Source organism: Globicephala melas, chromosome 6 (genome assembly GCF_963455315.2).
Source record: "Globicephala melas chromosome 6, mGloMel1.2, whole genome shotgun sequence".
Lineage (NCBI taxonomy): Eukaryota > Metazoa > Chordata > Mammalia > Artiodactyla > Delphinidae > Globicephala > Globicephala melas.
In genome coordinates this window covers 75073008-75092730 of record NC_083319.1, presented here as the reverse complement: position 1 = coordinate 75092730, position 19723 = coordinate 75073008, and the positions used below count along the sequence as shown (strand labels likewise).

The following is a 19723-nucleotide window of genomic DNA, read 5'->3' as shown; positions in this document are numbered from 1 at the left end:
TTTATAAATCCTATGCTTTTATAAAATAGTCTTTGATTGTAAAAATAAATTATAAACTATGCTATAAGTTGTATGTTATTTTTTTCCAAATATTTATAATCAATTAAGCTAGCAATTATCATTTTACTGTTTTCTACCAAATAATCCAAGACCACTGAACATAAATTCTCATTTACTAATCAAAAGTAGTATTATGTCTGGCATCATATGGTAACTATTCATTTTCTCCCTTTCTAATAAAACTCTTCATTGAGTACTCAGCTCCATTTGCACAAATGTTAAACCAGAAGTATTGCAAACTAATTTATATACAATTAGTATATATATACACTAATTTATATAGAAACTAATTTATATACATAATATATATTATGTATATTATATACATAATATATATTATGTATATAATATACATAATATATATTATGTATATAATATACATAATATATATTATGTATATTATATACATAATATATATGTAGACGGGACTCCCTAACTAATGCTTAGTGAGAGACCAGTTTAAACACAGCCTTGCAGAAAGACACTGAAGCATCCACTTGGGAGAGCCAACCAACAGGAAGAAATTTTCAAAGAGCAACTAAAGGAACTCAACTATAACAGTAGTATTTAGGATGAGAGTAATACCTATCTCCAAGGTACATAAGGTTTTATCAAATTATTTCTACATATAAATGCTTTGTTTTAGAGGCAATGTAGATCTATTGCTTATACTTATAAATTTTCTTACCATGTTGTAATCATTCATTACTTCTTCCATTTCAGTATTGGTATTAAGTTTATCTACCAACTAAAAAGAAAAGTACAAAAAAACCATATTATATTAGTCTTCATAAATTTTCTCCGTAATCCATAATATAGGTATTCAGTCTTACAACTAATGAGTAGTCATTTAAGTATTAATACTTCCAAGTACTTTACATTCTAAGACAAAAACAAATATTGAGCTATCTAAGTAAGCATATACTATGAATTACAGCAATCAATAAACTACGTCTTTAGGGTGGAAAAGTAGGCAGTAATGAACTACTCTTCCTGCCGATCGTACCTCAAAGAGCTTTGTCTGCTCTGAAAAGATGTCTGAGCTTATAAAGAAGGATGTTGAGAAGACAAAATCTGGGGGAAGATCTCACACTCTCTTTTTTTTTTTTTCAGGGGGGAGGAGTGTTAACGGATTTACAAATTTACACCAGTGTAAATGTAAAATGATTTTCTTGGTCTTCTAAAAATTAAAAAAAAAATTTAAAAAAAAACAGGGCAAGGCACAAACAGAACACTAGTTAGCGTACTTCAAAGAGTTAGGCAATGACAGGAATAGCAAACATATTTATCTATTTACCTTGTACCAAACCCTGTTCTGAACTTATTAGATGTATTATTTCACTTAATTTTCACAATTACCCTATGAAGTAGATATTTTGTCCACATTTTGCAGATACAGAAATTTAGCAAGTTGTAGAGCCAGAATCTGAACAGGAGGCTACTAAAAGCAAACTATTTGGATGTAATTGATTTTAAAAGACTAAGCTTTCCTAATATAATATAAATTACTATATATCACGTTTTCACTTGTGGTATGAATAATAAGTGCTAATGAGCTCTAATATTTATTGAGACCTTACTATATGTTAGATATCTGGCTAACTAACTGCTTTCTCTGTATCAGAGAAAAACCTACAAACAGCATATTTTACATGTTATTAATATTTTTATAGTAAGTAACTTACCTAATGCATTCTAGTACAACTAAAAATCCCTTTCATCTAATGTCTTTTTATATTTTATAAAAAACTATTTTTCGGGCTTCCCTGGTGGTGCAGTGGTTGAGAGTCTGCCTGCCGATGCAGGGGACGCGGGTTAGTGCCCCGTTCCGGCAAGATCCCACATGCCGCGGAGCGGCTGGGCCCATGAGCCACGGCCGCTGAGCCTGCGCATCCGGAGCCTGTGCTCTGCAACGGGAGAGGCCACAACAGAGAGAGGTCCGTGCACCGCAAAAACAAAAACAAACAAACAAAAAAACTATTTTTCTCATATTTAGAACAGAACATCATTTACAGAATATTATGGATTATAAAGTCCAACAAATGTGAAAATTACAATATACTATAATCAGAGAAATTTTGTTTATGAGTACAATGTAACAATATCAAGTAGGTATATCATAATTCACCTAACCGTTATGGTGGCATGTTTCTTATTTTGCGTAACACTATTTTTTTTTTTTTTTTTTTTTTTTGTGGTACGTGGGCCTCTCACTGTTGTGGCCTCTCCCATTGCGGAGCACAGGCTCCGGACGCGCAGGCTCAGCAGCCACGGCTCACGGGCCTAGCCGCTCCGCGGCATGTGGGATCTTCCCGGAACGGGTCACGAACCCGTGTCCCCTGCATCGGCAGGCGGACTCTCAACCACTGCGCCACCAGGGAAGCCCTGTAACGCTATTTTTTAGTTGGAGAAGTGAGATAAAAGTTTTCAATAAGTCCAGAGACCACTGCTGCCTAAAGTACCTACAGAGTAGGAAGGAAGAAAATTTTGCCACTAGAAATTTTCATGGGGCCAAGATTACCCCAAAGATTGAGGCAGTAATCAACACTGCCAACGGGATCATTTCTTTTGTAAATCCACATTAGGAATCATCTTCTGGAAGTCCACATTAGGAAGCAAAACTATGTTTATGTTAGATACTCTATTTTGACAGAAGGCAAACACTGTATTTTGAATGAAACATACTGATGAAGGTAATTTGTGGACTAAGTAATTAAATTTTTAAAATTTCATGATGACAACACTCCATAGAAAGACAAAAACATTTTTAAAGTAATGACATTGCTAGTACCCAATAAATTTTATCTACTTTAAAAATTATTATTTTAACATTGTTAGGGAAAAAATGTGTGCATGTTTCTGTATTTTTAAGTATTGATAAATTCTTTTTTTTTTTTTTTTTAAAGGCTTGAAGAATACTTATCAATCTGTTAAGCCAAATTATTTCTGGGGAGGGAAAGGAGGGAGAAAGCAAAGCGAAACTTTAATATCTACACTTTCTATGGTTTCAATCTTTCTCACTACGCATGTATTCATGTATTATTTGGTATTTAAAATAACATTTTTTAAACTGGTAAAAAACAATGAAAATATTCAAAAGAGATTCAGAAAAGAACAAATACCATGTTGTAGTCTGCTAGTTGTCCTTGAAACTCTTTGATTTCAACAGCTAAAGTCTCAGCTCTGGAAACATAAAATAAAAACATTCATAAATACAGAAATAGGCAGATGAACATTATGAATATTATGTATAACTACAAATTCAGTATTAAACTCCTGATACATACTACATTAAATGTTACTCATAATAAAAACATATCTTGCATACTTTAACTGCAAAATTACTCACCTCTTTTCATATGACAAATATACTGAATTCTCTTGATTGTACATTTCTATTTCTTTCTGAAGTTTATTGATTTCTGTTGTAAGTTCACTTATTTTACTTCTAAGTGAAAAGAAATTAAAAAGTCAGTAATACTTCCAATCCAGAAAACAGTCTCTCTAGTTAAACAAAACAAACTTTTCATAAATGTGTAACAATAATATAAATGGTTTTGTGAAATTTCACTAAAAAAAGAAAAACAATTTAAGTGGCTTATTTGATTAAGGAGGTATATCCCAACTGATAAACTGATACAGGTTCTCTATTTATTAAAAAAGATGAAACAGTACTGGTATGGAAACCTGGGCAAACTGGTACAATCTAAGACAGAAGTAGATACCTAATTGTCACCCTTACAGCTCTTGCTACCCTCTAGGACAGGGTTTCTCAAGAGCAGCACTATTGACATTTTAGGTCTTTGAATAATACTTTGGTAGGGGGGTGGTATTCTGTGCACTGTAGAATGTTTAACAGCATCTCTGGTCTGGATGCCAGTGGCACACCCCCCAAACCTAATTATGACAACTAAAAATGTGTCTAAAAATTGCCAAATGTTCCTTGGGGGGCAAAATCACTGCCAACTGAGAACCACTGCTCTACAGTCAACTACACAAATAGGTAAAACTATTTTTTAATACAGAAGCACAAATCCTGGAGAAGAGAGGCAATGCAATGATGAGAAACAGCTCTATCACCTTCCCTTCTTTTGATTAAAAAGTGGCTGGATATCAAAAGATGCAATTCAACTGATGGCCTCACTATCTTTCTTACTGATGTCAACTTTGAGGACAGATGGAGAAAACCTACCCTTCTCCTATTGCCTTCTGGAGTTTGAGAATCAAAAGGATTCAGGTAATTGAACAACAAAAGAATTAAGAAGGACTAAGAAAGAAAACAGAGCTTTCAGGACACGATACAAGGATGCATTAAATGGAATGCAAGTCAGAGAGAAAGAAGATATAGAGGATGCGCCAACAAGAAAACAAAGTGTAATGGAAAAATGGAGATAAGAAAGTAGGACACCTGAGCAGAGAAAAAGGTAGGTATAGAAAGAGAAAAGAGTTCTTAATTTAGAGCTGCATACTTAGAGATATATAACAAAGCTTATGAATTAATTAAAATTAGGCCACATTTATAGCAACTGACCAAATACATACCTACTTAAAACTCTGTACTAAATATATTAAGCATATATATTTTATCATTAATACATATATATTAATACATATATGCTTATTATAAATAAGCATATATATTTTACCATTAATACAGATATCATTAATACATAATAATATATTATTCATATATGTATGAATAATATATTTCAGAATAACTAGTGAAAGAAGCATAAAAGATTATTATTATTAAATGAAAAACAGTGAGCTTGAAATATATAGTTCACATACATTCAAATACATAAAATTTAAAACCTCAGCCTAACTGTATCACCACATTTTGTGATGACATCTATTTACAGCCAAATTAACCAAAAATGATGTTAGAATACAAAATTCTTAGGAATTAACAGACACCTAATTATCTTTTTTTTCATCTTTATTGGAGTATAATTGCTTTACAACCTAATTATCTTAATAAGTACCGTAGTTAAAAACTTCATGATCATGCATAGAAAAAAAGTATTTAACATACCGAAGAAGCCCAAGATAATAAGATTTGTCTAAAATTTGCCTCTGGGGACCTAAAAAACATTTTTTTAAGTATTAGTGTTCAGTTTGAAAATGCCACCAAAATAGCAAATCCAAAGCACAACCAGAATTACACTCAACAGCTCTCTAATAATACTGACAAATGCCCCAATAAATCTGAAAATGAGGAAGAAGCACTGAAATAGAAAAGAGAACTAATATCTTAGCATCATGACATAATGGAAGCTTGAATTAAGACCACAAAGAGTGTCAGGACAATGGACTCAAAAAAACAAAAACAAAAACAGTGGATTCTACAGGTCAGGTTGGCTGAATGGAAACTGGGTCTAAGGGGGTCTAGAACAGGGCTAACCAAAAGAACTTTCTGCAACAATGGAAATATTCTATAGCAGCACTGTCCAATAAAGTAGCTGCATGGGAATACTGACCACTTGAAATATGGCTGGTGCTACTGGGAAGTGTATTTTTATTTTACCTAATTTTAATTAATTTAAATTTAAATAGCCACATATACCTATTGGCTATCATAATGGACAGTGCAGATTTAGACTACAAATTTCTCAATGTAGGCAAGATATTATGATTTTACATAATTTTTTCAGAGACTTTTTAGAAAGAAACATAATCTTACATTTCAGTAGGACTAAAAAAGTATTCCTAGGTTAAATGTCCCAAACCTGGAGAGAGGTAAAGTGTCCTGCAAGGCATGAGAGAAACGGCTAGGGAGTACTGACTAAGGTCTATACTGAGAAGAGGGAGAGAATGTCTCACTAGAATGGGAAATGAGAAACTGGAACAGGTAAGAGCAAAAGTCACAGCAGACAGTGGTGCATGATGGTAACAATCAGAACTCTTTCACACAAGGCTTTGAAGTAGAAAATTACTATCTTAAATGATACTGGTTCTGTTTTAAAGGAGAAATTAATACAGTAATAAAATTTGATGAATTCTCTATAGAATTGTAGTATGTTTCTACCCTTGTTTTTAAATAATATTAAACATAAACACTTCTATGAAGACATTTTTAAAGACTAAACAACTACAAAATTTTGACTCATTTTCCTTCACAGTATTGATAATTATTAAGCAAGCATTTCTAAATAATCAATTGGTTTTTTTTTCTCATCTTTTGGCCACGCCACACAGCTTGTAGGATCTTACTCCCCAACCAGGGATTGAACCCACACCCCATGCATCGTAAGCATGGAGTCTTAACCACTGGACCACCAGGGAAGTCCAGTAATCAATTGGTTTTTAATATTTAGTGAGCTAAGGGTATTATAATACAAGTAAGAAAATTTAAGTCTCCTGAAAGGCATGATATACTGTATTACAGAATGTAGTATGACATCTTATAATTAATTTTGTACCAGTAGAGTATCTTCATCCCTGATAAGTCATTTGCACAAATACAGAAAATAAAAAGCTCATTATAAAACAGTTCACCGTGCTTTGAATTATATATATATTATAGACCAACTTTCTGAATCATAACATATATTATTATGCCTTTCTAAACACAGAGAGGCATAATGAGAGATGTAGTACATAAATCTATGTGTTAGCCTCACTTCCTTACTTAAGCATTATAATGGAATATTATTACCAAAAGTAACAATTCTTGATTCACTACTCATAAATACACAAGTACCTTACCAGTGTCACTTTGGTATAGAAACCAAAAACAAAAAAGTATTTCAGAATATTTCTATATAGTACTAGAAATCTAATTTTTATTCCTGAGCTTTTCTTTTCTTCAAATTATTTCAAATTTCTTCAAGTTATAGCATAGTTTACCAACAAGAACCTACTATATAGCACAAGAAACTATACTTAATATTTTGTAAAAACCTATAAGGGAAAAGAATCTGAAAAGGAGTATATATATACATATATATGTATATATAACTGAATCACTATGCTGTACACCTGAAATTAACATGACATTGTAAATCAACTATACTTCAATTTAGAAAAAGTTATAGCAAACTTTTATGTTAAGAAAAATGAAGATTAAAATAGTTAATATATGTATATAACTCCCTAGTTCACAATGAATTTTCACATTCATTCTTTTATTTAACCCTTACAATTTTGTGAATCAAGGAATAAGAATTGAGTAAAATAGCCTCTTTCAGTCTACAATTCTGATTTAGTAACATGATACTGTAATACTTGTACAAAATATACTCATCTTCTTAAAATAGATACCTTTCATCCCAGTTTTCATTCCACTCAAACCTTGTTGTGTCACAGGACGATCAGCAACTCTGATTTGAGAGGACAGAACTCCTACTGTCCCTATGGGACCACCACGAGAGCCCAGTCTTGCTGTTCCAGGTGGCATCTAAATGACAAACAAGATTCAGTTTTAATAAACAAGAAAAAGACTGTGCCTCTAATATTGTTAAGACTGCAAAGAGAATATTAAAAAAAACTAAGATTCTATATAATTTGTAAAATTTTCTTTACATTTTAAATGTCTGAAATATTAAATAAAATTAAACTCTAAAATTCTATGATAATTAAATAATACATTGCTTTAAAATTTAAAATTCTATGTGTAGATGTATTTATAGTACTCCTAAACTGGAAAGGAGCAAAATGTCCACCTATTTGTTCTTATTTAATCATAGGAAATGGTTATAATTCCATTTTTGTAAAATAAAGTCTGGAGGATTACATTAAAAAATAGTAACAAAGTTTACCCCTATATAATGATATAATAGTTCATTTTTATTTTATGTTTTATATAATTTCATATTTTCAACATCATTACAGTAAGTATATATTACCATTAAAATCAGAAAAAAATAAAGAAATTTTCATCTTGAGAAAAAAAGATATAATTACATCACAAGATAGCCATATAAGTATTAAAGCGTTTCCATCATTCAGCAAGCATTCATCTTATTACTCTACATGATTCTCTACTTCAGGTCTGCAGAATCTAATGTAATATTATACACCCTGAGGAAAGGTCAAAAGACTCCCTTCTTGTCAGTTCATATAGTATGTACAGGCATGGGAAGGTATAAAGGACAGCCTGAAACTGTTCCAAGATATCCTTCTTTTGTTTATCTTCCTTTCCCTCTTTTCTTTTTTCTCACTCTCTGTCAAAGAATAAACTAGTAGATTTAAATATGTAGTAGAAATTTTAGATAGAGTTTAGATACAACCATTCTGGTTGATTTTGATTGTTTTTAATTCTTTTAGCTGGTAGCCTCAAATTCTATCAGCTAACATAGTTCTCAAGTGACTCTGAGAAGTACTTGGTAATTAATTTGAGTATGGGGGCCAGGAACAGTAACACATTCCAAAGAATACATTGTATACAGGAATACTGTCAACTACAAATTCAAATGAAATGAGTTCAGGATTATCCTGAGTGATTTTTGGGAAGGAATGCTAAATCTCTCCTTGGATAAACCTTCTGAATAATTTCCTCTTTGGCTCTATGCAAGCATAATTATGACAGCTACTCAAATAACTATATCACTTAAAAAAAATTTACCAGATGAAAGTATAGAGAAGAAAGCATAAATTAAAACTGCACAGGGCTTCCCCTGGCGGCGCAGTGGTTGACAGTCTGCCTGCTGATGCAGGGAACACGGGTTCGTGCCCCGGTCCGGGAGGATCCCACATGCCGCGGAGCGGCTGGGCCTGTGAGCCATGGCCGCTGAGCCTGTGCATCCGGAGCCTGTGCTCCACAACGGGAGAGGCCACAACAGTGAGAGGCCCGCGTACCGCAAAAAAAAACCCAAAAACTGCACACATTGAAAAGAATGGAGTAGGTATTCATGTGTTCACACAGAAATATATTTACAATACCTTATTGAAAGAAAAGGACAAGATAAATAAGAATGTATACATATAGCACTGTCCTCATTTTGGAAAATACTAAAACCATACAATTATATATGGATGTGTGTTAGTGTTTGTAAATGGATAGAAAAAGGTCTAGAAGGATACACATCACACCTTAGACAATGGTTATACCTGGGGTAGAAGGAGGGAACTCTTGACACTTTTCCTTTGCATGTTTTACAGCAAGCATTACTATTTTAGTAACTGCAAAAATTAGTTAAAGCACCTGGCAAACAGTAGGTGGCCAATATATTTCAGATTCCTTTTATAAATATTTAACAAGCATAAATTCTTACTCTTAGAATAATAGAAAAAGATACCCTCGCTCAGTACCATATATATGAAGACTTTAGAAAAATCATTTCAGTATAAGTTGATGATGATGTTGATAATATTACCTAAAACTCTAGAAAAATCTTAAAACTTTAAGAAAACCTAACTTTAACAAAATTATTCCCTCCAAAAATTGCTGCTCTTCTTATGATTTAAACACAGGACCCAACATTATCTCTAGTTTGCAATTAGTCTACCGTCCGAGCTTGAGTACCTCACACGCACCTTGAGATAGGCAAAACCATCTCTTGTGAGCATCAGAGAAATAACTATGAATATTTTGGTGTATTCATTTCTTTCTATGTAAATGTAAATATATATATATCTATCTTTATGTTAAACGGACACCACACTGCTTTTTTCACTTAATACTGTACTATAAAGATATATTATTTCCTGAAATATATTTTGAAAATAATTTTTAAAGGCTACTTAATAGCCGATTATAGGGATAGACATATCATAATCTATTTAAGATTAACCTGTTGTAAGGCCATTTAGGCTGTTCTCAAATTTTCACTATTATAATTATAATGAAAATGTAATAAATATCCTTACAGGATATTATTCTGCTTAGAATTATCAGCTTATAAAGTTTACCAATTCTTTCTAATGTGGTGTGTTTCTCTTACTGATTCACTGATTTATGACACTCTCTATCTAACATTAAGCTCTTAACATTTACTAGAGTTTGTTTCTAGGCTGCTGTAGCAACCAGAACACTGTTTTACTTCTTATATTTTTATATTAGAGTATTGTACTTTTTCTTATTTTTGCCTTTGTACCGTTCTAAGTGAATGCTAGAATAGTTTTACAATGATATTCCTTCCTCTACCCCAAGAGAAATCTCAAGGAATTTTGACTGGACATAGGATTTATAGCTTTAATACAGAAAGAGCTTTTACAAATGAGTAAACTTTCCTTTTTCATTTTAAGAGTCTGAATTCTATGTATGACATATATGTTGCAAATACTTTTTTTTTTAACCAGTTTATCATTTTTCTTTTAACCTTTTTATGATGTTTTCAATTTTTTTAAATTCAAATATATAAATATAAAAATACTTTCCTTTTCAGTACTCGATGTTTCCTGTTATTTTTACAAAGGCCTAGACTACGCCAAGTTTATACAAAATACTTACCCATATTTTCCTCTAATACATTTATGGTTTCATTTTTTAAATATAAAATTTCTAAAATATCTAGAATTCTGTGTGAGGGAGGGACTTGGTTTTTTAAAAAAAATGGTTTACCAGTTATTTGAGTGCACTACTGAATACTCCATGTTTTTCCAACTAATTTGAAATGTCACCTTAATCATTAATTAAATTCTTACATGCCCAATTCCATTTTTGGTCTTTTCCATTTCACTTGGTTTTGGCACCAATACACTATACCACTTAAATTATTGTAGCTTTAAAATAAATTTGAATATCAGCATGAGCAGGCCTCTTTCTCATAACAGTGTCTTTCAAACATTCTCCCACATTTATACTTCCAGATGTTTTCCAAAAAACATACTTATATAATAATATGTTTTCTTTATAAAGAAAAACAAAGAAGAATCTCTTATTATAGACAAGCTTTCCAAATTCTACCAGGATATATGCATAATAATTCAATTATTTTTAAACTTACTCCAGTTGCCACTCGAATATTTCCTGATGGGGGCCGTATTCCAGAAGGAGGCCTTCCTGTCAATCCAATCCCACCTCGAGAAACAGGCCGAGCTGCTGAAGGTTTGTGATTACTGGCCATTGCTTGCTCACTTTAACCACTGTTTGGAAACAAGGAATAGGTCTCCTTTGGTATCTTCTGTAGCAAGATAGTAGTGACCTGCATACCCTTCCTTCAAACATTTAATCCATGATGACTTTTCTTGCAAATTGCCATTGCAGGTATCACTACGTACAAGGTTGAGCTTGCTTTAATTCTGTTCAGATTTGACATTAATGTTCTATTTAGAACCATGAAGTCATTTATTACAACATGCCCTCCTCATTTCCCTGTTATCTTATCAAAATGCAAGCCCCTCTAGATATCTTTCTCTCTTGGACTCTCATCCCATACTCTAGTAAGCTTTCTCTCTCCCGGCAAAACCAGTATCTTTCTTCTCTGCCGATATTTTCTCTGTGACTTCTGGTCTATAATAAACTCCTTTATATTCTCAATCCTATTATAAATAGTTCCTTTTACACTTTGCCGTAACAGGTTCCCGTCTTCTCCTGAAAGTGCTTTTGGTAGTGAAGGCTGTTTTAGCTTCCTGTCCCACAATTCCAAAGCAAAGGAGTACACCGCACTCTCCTTGCTCCACAATGTCACTGTCAAAACATTATTCTTCCAAGTTTTTAAAAAAATAAACAGGATTCTCTTCCTTTGAGGACCAAATAATGCAACTATATTGCCTTGCATCTTTCTTGGTTGCTTTTATCTAGGGACCTCCTAATCTCTCCCCCATGTTTACTAGTCTTTTGTTCACAGTCCTCTATTCCAGTACCACCAACATCCTGGATGACTTCCATATGGATCCTGGATTCAATATGTAACATTCTAGCTTCACAGTTCCCTGACCTAAATTTCAATAATTATTTCAACTCTATTTTAGTCATTCATAGCCATGGCCAGAGCTGGAGCTTGTCATCATCTGGAATTGCTTCATCTCAAATATCTTAATTGAAACACTTTATTCTCTGGCCTTAATTTCCTCTCCTTCTACCTTTTTCTCACCTTTATTCTCACTACACCTCCCCTTAAACTATTTCCTTTATTCACTCATTCTCTCCCAGTTTACCAGCCCCCTCCTTTACTCATCAGAATATATTATTATTTAAAGTTTGGGCTAATAATTTAAAATAGCATTTTAAAATTATGGGTCACAACCTATTAGTAGCTTATGAAAACAATTTAGCAGGTTATGACCAATATGGTTTAAATATGAAATAAAATAGAAAATACAAGGGAGTTCACTGCACATAGGAAGAGTACTGTTTCATTAAATTCTTTTTCAGTTATATTTATATAAATTTACACATATGTGTATACTGGTCTATAATGTAAAATATATGTCCTATTATAGGTCATGTTCAAAACAGTTTTAAAGATACTGAACTAGAGAGAGAATATGGAGAAAAAGAGTGCCCAAGACTCTGGCCTCAGGAATGTCAATACCTAGAGATTGCACAGAAGAGGAGAAACTAGTATGAGACTGAAAACAAAGACTCAGAAAGCAAACAAAAAACCAGGAGTATGTGTCAGAGATGCCAAGAAAAGGCAGGAATGGTCAATGCCATTTTCTGCTGGGAATTCAAGTAAGATGAACACTGAAATGTCCATTGGAATCCCCATCCAAGAAACCATTAGTGACCTTGAGGAGGTCAGTTTCAAGGACTCCTTTCCTTCTCAATATTAAATTACTGTCTCAGGAGCACCATCAACAAATTTGCATCCTCGAACTCTTCTTCAACCGTTCTGGCAAAATCAGAAACCATTCTCTACATTCAACCTGGACTGCTGAACACTGTTGATGGAAATCCCAAGACTATACAGACTGGAGAACTGCAAAGCCATAGTAACCAAATTTAGATGGACCCTCATCTCAGAAATTATTTTATTAATCCTTTATAAGCTACTCCGTCCTTGATGATTCCAATTCTTAACCACTTTTCTAATTAAGTCTGTTCTTGCCACTCTCAGCAGATGACTCAATTTCATAATTGAGAAAATTAAGACATGAAATCTATCACATTTGGAGCACATAAACTTTCCTATATCCACCCTGACCTCCAATCTCAATAGCCATCCTTTCTTTCATTCAAGATCAGTCTCTATTCTGATTTATCCTCTTGATCCCATACCTCTGGGACATTAGCTTCCCTCTCCTTACCAACCTCCTTCTCCCTCACGCCTGCCCCAATTTCCTTTGGGGCATTATCCAGCTCTTACGTATGTCTTTAAACTTTCTCCTTTCTTTCAGTCTGTTATCATGTTCCATTCTTTCCTAACCTTAAAAACTAATTTCTTGATCCTGAAACCACCTTTAATACAGTCTTATATGTCCTTTTTCTACACAGGCAAACTCTAAAAAATAGCTTATATCCATTATTCTCTACTTTTTCCACTTCCTCTATCTCCTGGATTCCTACTATTCCATTCAAATGGTTCCTGCCAATGCAGCTAGGAATGTAAATGTCATCTCTCTGTTACTGGTGTCCACTCCTACATGAAACCATCTCCGTGACACTCCCCTCCTCTGTTTCTCCTTTTTCAGTCTCCATCTTATTCTACCTGCCTTTATTAGCAGCATTTCTCAAGATATCATCCACAGTCTATTTTTCTTTTTCCTCTTTAAGCTCTCATTGTGCCACCTCATCTACACTCAGGGTTTTAACAATAAGCTAATGACTCACAACACCGTATCTCTAGTCCTGACTTCTCACTCTAAGATGTTTATATCCAAATAATTACTTGACATTTCCACTTCAATATATCATCAGTATTTCAAAATAAATATATTTAAATGTAAACTCATTGTCATCTCCCCCAGATTTGCTCTTCCTCTTGGTACCAACTTCTAGCCACACAAGTCAGAAACGTAGTCCTTGATTTCTCCCTCTCCCTCATTTCCCATAGCTAATGAAATAATACTACTGATTGTATGCCTATATGCTTAAAATCTAACTTCCTCTCCATTCCTACAGTACTGCTCATGGCCTCATGGACTCAAGTGGATTATTATACTGGCCTCCTGAGTGGTCCCCTTGCATAACACACATCTTGCCTGTTATCCTCCCTAGGAATCCTTCAATGACCAGACCATAACCACCCCCACCTTCTTCAATGTGAACTTACAGGGCTGACCTAAATGCTACGATGGATCCATACACATCTCTGGCCCAGGACCTATCACACCAATTGAAATAATCTGCTTAAGTATTTCTCTACCTTGAAGGCAAGAGCTGGATCTTATTTATCTTTATATCCCCAGCATATATCTCAGGGCCAGGCAAAAACTTTGTTCTTTTGTGCCGTCTGAATTTCCTCCCACATGAAGGCATTGCCAGTTACAAAAATTTAATAAATTATTAAAAAGGAAATAAATCATTTCTCGAACTAAAATGGTTTCTCAGTTTCTATAGCCCATGCCCAGTACTTCTTCCCTGGCTTTCCTTAGCATCATTCATGATCAGTCCTTGGATTACTTCTCGTCTCTCCATAATATTTCATCCTTTTCTTATAACTTGAACTAGGCTGTTTACTCATAAATCAGTATCTCCTGTTCTGTCCTTTAAACTGGGCACCAATTCTAAGTTTTCAACTGTTTATTGGGAATTTCTATTCAGATATCCCATTATCACTTTATATTTAATAGGTTCACGCCAAACTTACAACATTCCCATTCCAACTAGCTCCGTGATTCTACTTTCTTGCCATTTTGAACTTTTCGGACAAAGTAGTAAAATTACTACTATTATTATTGCAAATAGAAAAGAGAGTTTCATGAAACAACTTTTTGAAAGGCAGACAAGATCTGTGGTCAAAACGGTTTCTCCCAGAGAAAGCTAATACAATAAACCTGTTTCCAACAGAATTAGTGTTAATCCAGCTTTCCTGAGGAAATTTAAGAAAATGTACGATATATAGAATTTCCACCTGATTTTCTTTGCCACTGCTTTACTATCGTGGAAGAAGTTTAGTTAGCATTAGATCAGTTCCACCGGGTAAAATAAAAGGGAGAGGCACTAGTAACAAATATGCCACTAACTCCGGGGTTAGTCATTCAAATGTTCACACAATCGCTGGGGTTATTCACAGAACCAGAGAGGTTCCAGAAAGTTTAGGGACGCTAACGGAGCTCCGTCAGTTACCAGCCATATTATCCCCTCTGGACGTGTTTCCCTATCTGCAGTGTGGAAGCGAGCTCTAGCTTGCACAGCCGCTGTGACGATTCCAGATACTTCACATGAAACATCTGGCTCCTAATTATTACAATCATTATCCTCCCCGAATCAACCATTTTAACATATAGGAAGAAGTGGAAAGTTGCTAAGTCCCTTCCGCTCTGACCAACAGACAGAAATCTATTATTACTTCGCGTAAAATCCCTCAGCCCACAGTGAACTTTATCTTTGAGGCGCTCGAATCGTTCCCTCTGGTCTCGCCTTGGCAGGTCTCCACAAGGGACTGTTTGAGGTCTCTCCTCACGCTCTGCCGGACTATAAATGGAACTTCCTTGGCGGAGGAGAACACCTAAGAGCTGGATTTATTTTGTTTGAAGCGCATCAGCATCTCCAAGGCTAAAATAATCGGCAAGGGAGGCAAAGAGGAACCGGGATTTCTCACCTCCGCCAGCGCTGAGGGCGCGGAAAGAGGGAGGTCGCTCCGCGGCGGGGCGCGGAAAGAGCGAAGTCGCACGACTCAAGGGCACTCGCACTTCTTTCCGAGCCCTCCACCACCGCGTAGCCCTCTAGTCGGGCCCGCGAACCCGTTAGCTCACCCGAGACGCCCCGCTCACCTGCGCGCAGCTTTCCTGGGCCCTCAAGGCCTAACCCCTAGTGGCCGCTTGCCTTCGCGTCTCCCGGCAACGGGGGCTGGTCGCGGTGAGGCCCCCTCCTCCTGATTGGCCAATCCTCGGCCTTCGCTCAGTGAAGTGAGAGTGAAATGCTCTCGCGATGTTTGAGGACTAACTTCTGTTACCTCGATACCTCTGGAAGACAGGGAAAACGGCGAGTTGGCTAGGGAAGAATATTTTTTAAAAACCTTGGTTTTCTTTGTAATCAGAGTAACCTCTCTTGATTGTGTGCATGACCTGAACTCACTCCAGCGAGTTTTATCATATCGCTGTGTAACATTATTTGTAATACATCAGACTTTTTAATAAGACTTATTTGAAGTTATTCCGTGGTAGGCGGCATTCATTGTACAGTCTTTTTGTTTCTCATAAGTAGTAGTTTCCTTCCTGTTAGAAGGAAGGAATACAACATAGACGATACAGCATTAAGTATTGATGCGATTCTGGTACCATGTTTCATTTCATTGGAAGTTTTATACCTTTAGGCTTCCTTTCAGAGTTATTTTGTGAGGGCTGAATTAAAAGCAAAGTTGTTTTAAAATAATGTTTTTTAAACATGTTTTTTTAAAAAATGAGAATTACGTCGTCTCAAATCCTATTTCTCTAATAAAAGTAACTTGCAGTTTGTTTTTTTTCCAGTCTTCCAATAGACAGCTTAAATATGATGGGAGTTCAAAAAAAAAATGTGATGGGATCTCTAAACATACATACATATTGGACTTTTAACATTTTCACATTATTCCCATCTTGCATACTTTTTTTTTTTTTTTTTTCCCGGTACGCGGGCCTCTCACTGCTGTGGCCTCTCCCGTTGCAGAGCACAGGCTCCGGACGGGCAGGCTCAGCGGCCATGGCTCACGGGCCCAGCCGCTCCGCGGCATGTGGGATCTTCCCGGACCGGGCACGAACCCGTGTCCCCTGCATCGGCACGCAGACTGTCAACCACTACGCCACCAGGGAAGCCCTTGTATACATTTTTTACGCCCAGATTTATTCTCTTGTATACCTGCCTTCAAGTGGGTTAAAACCAGTGCAATACAAAATGAAATAATGTCATGTGATTGAGTTCTCAAAGTTTGTAAAACATTTTCACGTAATTATTCCATTTGAGACCAACATATTTGTAATGGTCATTTGTTATACTTATGGTCGTTGCAGTGAAGGGTGGTAGAATTTGCCATCCCAAAATATGCCACTTTGGTATTATAAGGATTACTTGGAGGGGAAGGCAAGTGAAAAGCAGGTACAGGAAAAGTTCTCTACTATTCTGCTATTTGCTTAAAAGCAGAATATAAATTTTCAAAAGTGCCCTTCCTTGCTTCTTAACCAGGAAGGACAAAAGTTAATCATTGGAGACAACTTCAGACCTTTACCATCCTGGAGACTGCACCAGTAGAATCTACATAAAAACTTTACTAATTAATTAGCCTTTAACTACTGCTAGTTTCCCATATAGTCGGCTTCCCATAATTTGCTGTCTCTAAAGATTTAAAAGTTCTTTTCTTTCATCGCTTGTGTAAAAACTTATTGTTCCTTTGTTAAGATGCCATATAAGCCCAAGCTCTCGTCACCTCTTTGAGTTATTCATCTCTGAATTTCGCCCTTGTATATATGACATACACGTTAAAACACCTGTTTTTCTCTTGTTACTGTCTTTTGCTACAGAGCCCCAGCAGAAAACTTTTCTGCTAGAAGAGTAGAAAGAAAAAAAGATATTTCCTCTCCTACAACCTCTAACTGTCCAACTATTCCGTATGTTGTCTCACAAAGAAGCTACTGACATTTCTCCCTTAGTGTTTTCAGACGTTAAGGACCCAGCATTTGCCATTTGTATAGAGATGTGACAGTTTGAGAGAACATTTTAAATCTTTAACACGTAAAATAAAACTTTTTTTAAAGTACCAAAAACCTGGCTTAGTATTCACAGAATTCAAGGAAAGTGACTTGTTTCCAACTTGACCCCAAGCTCTCTCGTTTTAATTTAAAAAAGTTTAGATTAAAAAAAAAAATCTCGGGGAACTACTCAGAGAAGGTTTGGGGAAATCGGCGGCGTAAACCTGCCCCCAACTCTACACGCGACGCAAATTCACTCAGCCACAGAACGGCCCTCAGCACAGCGGACTAAGATTTAAAATATCCGGATTGGCGCGCCTACGACTCACGCCCCGCTGGCGCGTGGCATTGTGGGATTTGTAGTCCGGCCCACATCCGGCATCACAATAAAAAGCTCAGCCGGGGCTTGGTGAGGACGCGGGCTCGGGAAAGTCAGGGATTCGGGCGCCCACTCTGAGGGGCTGGACGGTGGTATCTCTTTCTCCGTTGGCGGTCCAGCGCGCATGAGGGAATCGAGCCTCAGTTCCTCAACGGCCTCAGCAGTCGGGACGCACACACTCTGCGTCATGGCGGGCTAAGGCCGATGATGAATTCCGGTGCGCACGTCAGGGTTGCTGTGTCACTCGGCTCGCTGGGCGCGCCCCTTCCCGGCCGCCCTTCCGCACCGGCCTTCGGGCTCTTCCGGTCCCGACGCCTCTCACCTTCAAGACTGTCTCCTGCTGCACGCCCGGCCTCTCAGACGGACTGATCTTGCGCGGTGCTCGGGCACCGGGCGCCGGACCTCCTAGGGCCATGGCGGGTGGCGCCGCCAGGTACCGGCTGAGCTGCTCGCTCCCGGGCCACGAGTTGGACGTGCGGGGCCTGGTATGCTGCCTCTATCCACCGGGGGCTTTTGTGTCCGTGTCCCGAGACCGCACCACCCGCCTCTGGGTCCCAGACAGGTGAGCGCTGCGAGTCCCGCTGTTACCCGGCTGTGCTGCAAGCTTCCTTCTCTGGGAAGAGAGTGACCCTTCCCTGCCCTATCCTGCCCTTTTCCTCTTTTCCCGGCCTTTCCGACGGTCCACGCTCCCTCCCAGTTCTTAGAGCACTGGCAGTCTGGGCACGCAGTGTAAGAAACTAGTGAGGTTTACGTGGAAAGAGCACCGGGTTGGGGGAACAGAGACCTACTTTCTTGTCCTAATTTGACCACTAAACGACTGAGTCACCTTGGACGAACTTCTTATTTTTTGTGGCTTCAGTTTGTGGACGATGATTTCCTGTGTTTCTTTTCGATTTGAAAAACTTTTGACGCCAGGTGCACCCTCCTTAATGAGGCCGTGTGAAAGCATCTGGCATGTGTAATTTAAGGAAGTCCACTTCTTTCCCTGGAATTTGTTCTGTAGTCTTCCCTCAAATTTGAGAATTAAGGTTCTCAAAAATTGCATTGCAAAAAGTTGTCTTGGCCCCTCTCCACGTTGTCCAGCTCAGACTTTCTTAGTCTGGGGTATGTGATAGACTTGGGCGGAGGGGATGAAACCTCTCAAATGTCTTCTGGATGTGGCGGAGTGTGTTTTGATGTGGCGGAGTGTGTTTTCTTGGGGAGAGAAAGCCCATTGCCTTTAAAAGATTTTCAGAGAGATTAATCAAAAAAAATATTAGGAAACAGAAGGTTAAGCTCCAGTCCAAATCAAGTTCAAGGGTTTTAGCCCTGATTTAGTTGTTGTAACAGGAAATTTAAGACCTGGAAGACAGATTTCAGTTCAGATAGGGAAAAATTGAGGTAAGTTACTTCAGGTAGTAACTCTCCCATCAGAGGTTTCACTCATTGAAACCATACGTTTTCCTCCATAAATTCAGATGACAACTGTTTATTGAGTGGCTCCTATTTGTTTGTGATCCGGAAGAAGAAAAGGACAGACAAATTTCCTGTGTTTATAGATCCTGCCTACAGTCTGGGAGGGAAGATGGATGAAAAAACAACCAAGTAAATAATTACTCATTGGCATGTGTACTATGAAGAAAACAAATATAG

At 36.7% G+C, this 19723-nt stretch overlaps 2 protein-coding genes across 10 annotated transcripts in view; one reads left to right on the top strand and one right to left on the bottom strand.

Annotated features, from left to right (window-relative positions):
- Positions 1-15943, bottom strand: part of IFT74 (intraflagellar transport 74) — a 78246-nt gene extending 62303 nt beyond the window's left edge. For 8 of the 9 annotated variants that reach the window (XR_011377543.1, XR_011377542.1, XR_011377545.1 and 5 more), the window contains exons 1-7: positions 15823-15943; positions 10950-11088; positions 7324-7459; positions 5096-5144; positions 3410-3508; positions 3183-3243; positions 749-808 (exon numbers count right to left, since the gene is read on the bottom strand). Coding sequence is in view for 5 of the 9 variants with exons in the window: in XM_030830334.2 (XP_030686194.1) it covers positions 749-808; positions 3183-3243; positions 3410-3508; positions 5096-5144; positions 7324-7459; positions 10950-11069 (525 nt within the window). In the remaining 4 variants the exon portion in view is untranslated. Of the gene's footprint in view, positions 1-748; positions 809-3182; positions 3244-3409; positions 3509-5095; positions 5145-7323; positions 7460-10949; positions 11089-15650; positions 15790-15822 lie in introns of those variants that run through there. The other variant, XM_030830335.3, reaches the window with a different exon arrangement.
- A 2335-nt stretch (positions 15944-18278) lies between these two features.
- Positions 18279-19723, top strand: part of PLAA (phospholipase A2 activating protein) — a 37366-nt gene continuing 35921 nt past the window's right edge. The window contains exon 1 of the mRNA XM_030830333.3: positions 18279-18653. Coding sequence (XP_030686193.1) covers positions 18505-18653 — 149 coding nt within the window. The 5' untranslated portion in view covers positions 18279-18504. The remainder of the gene's footprint in view (positions 18654-19723) is intronic.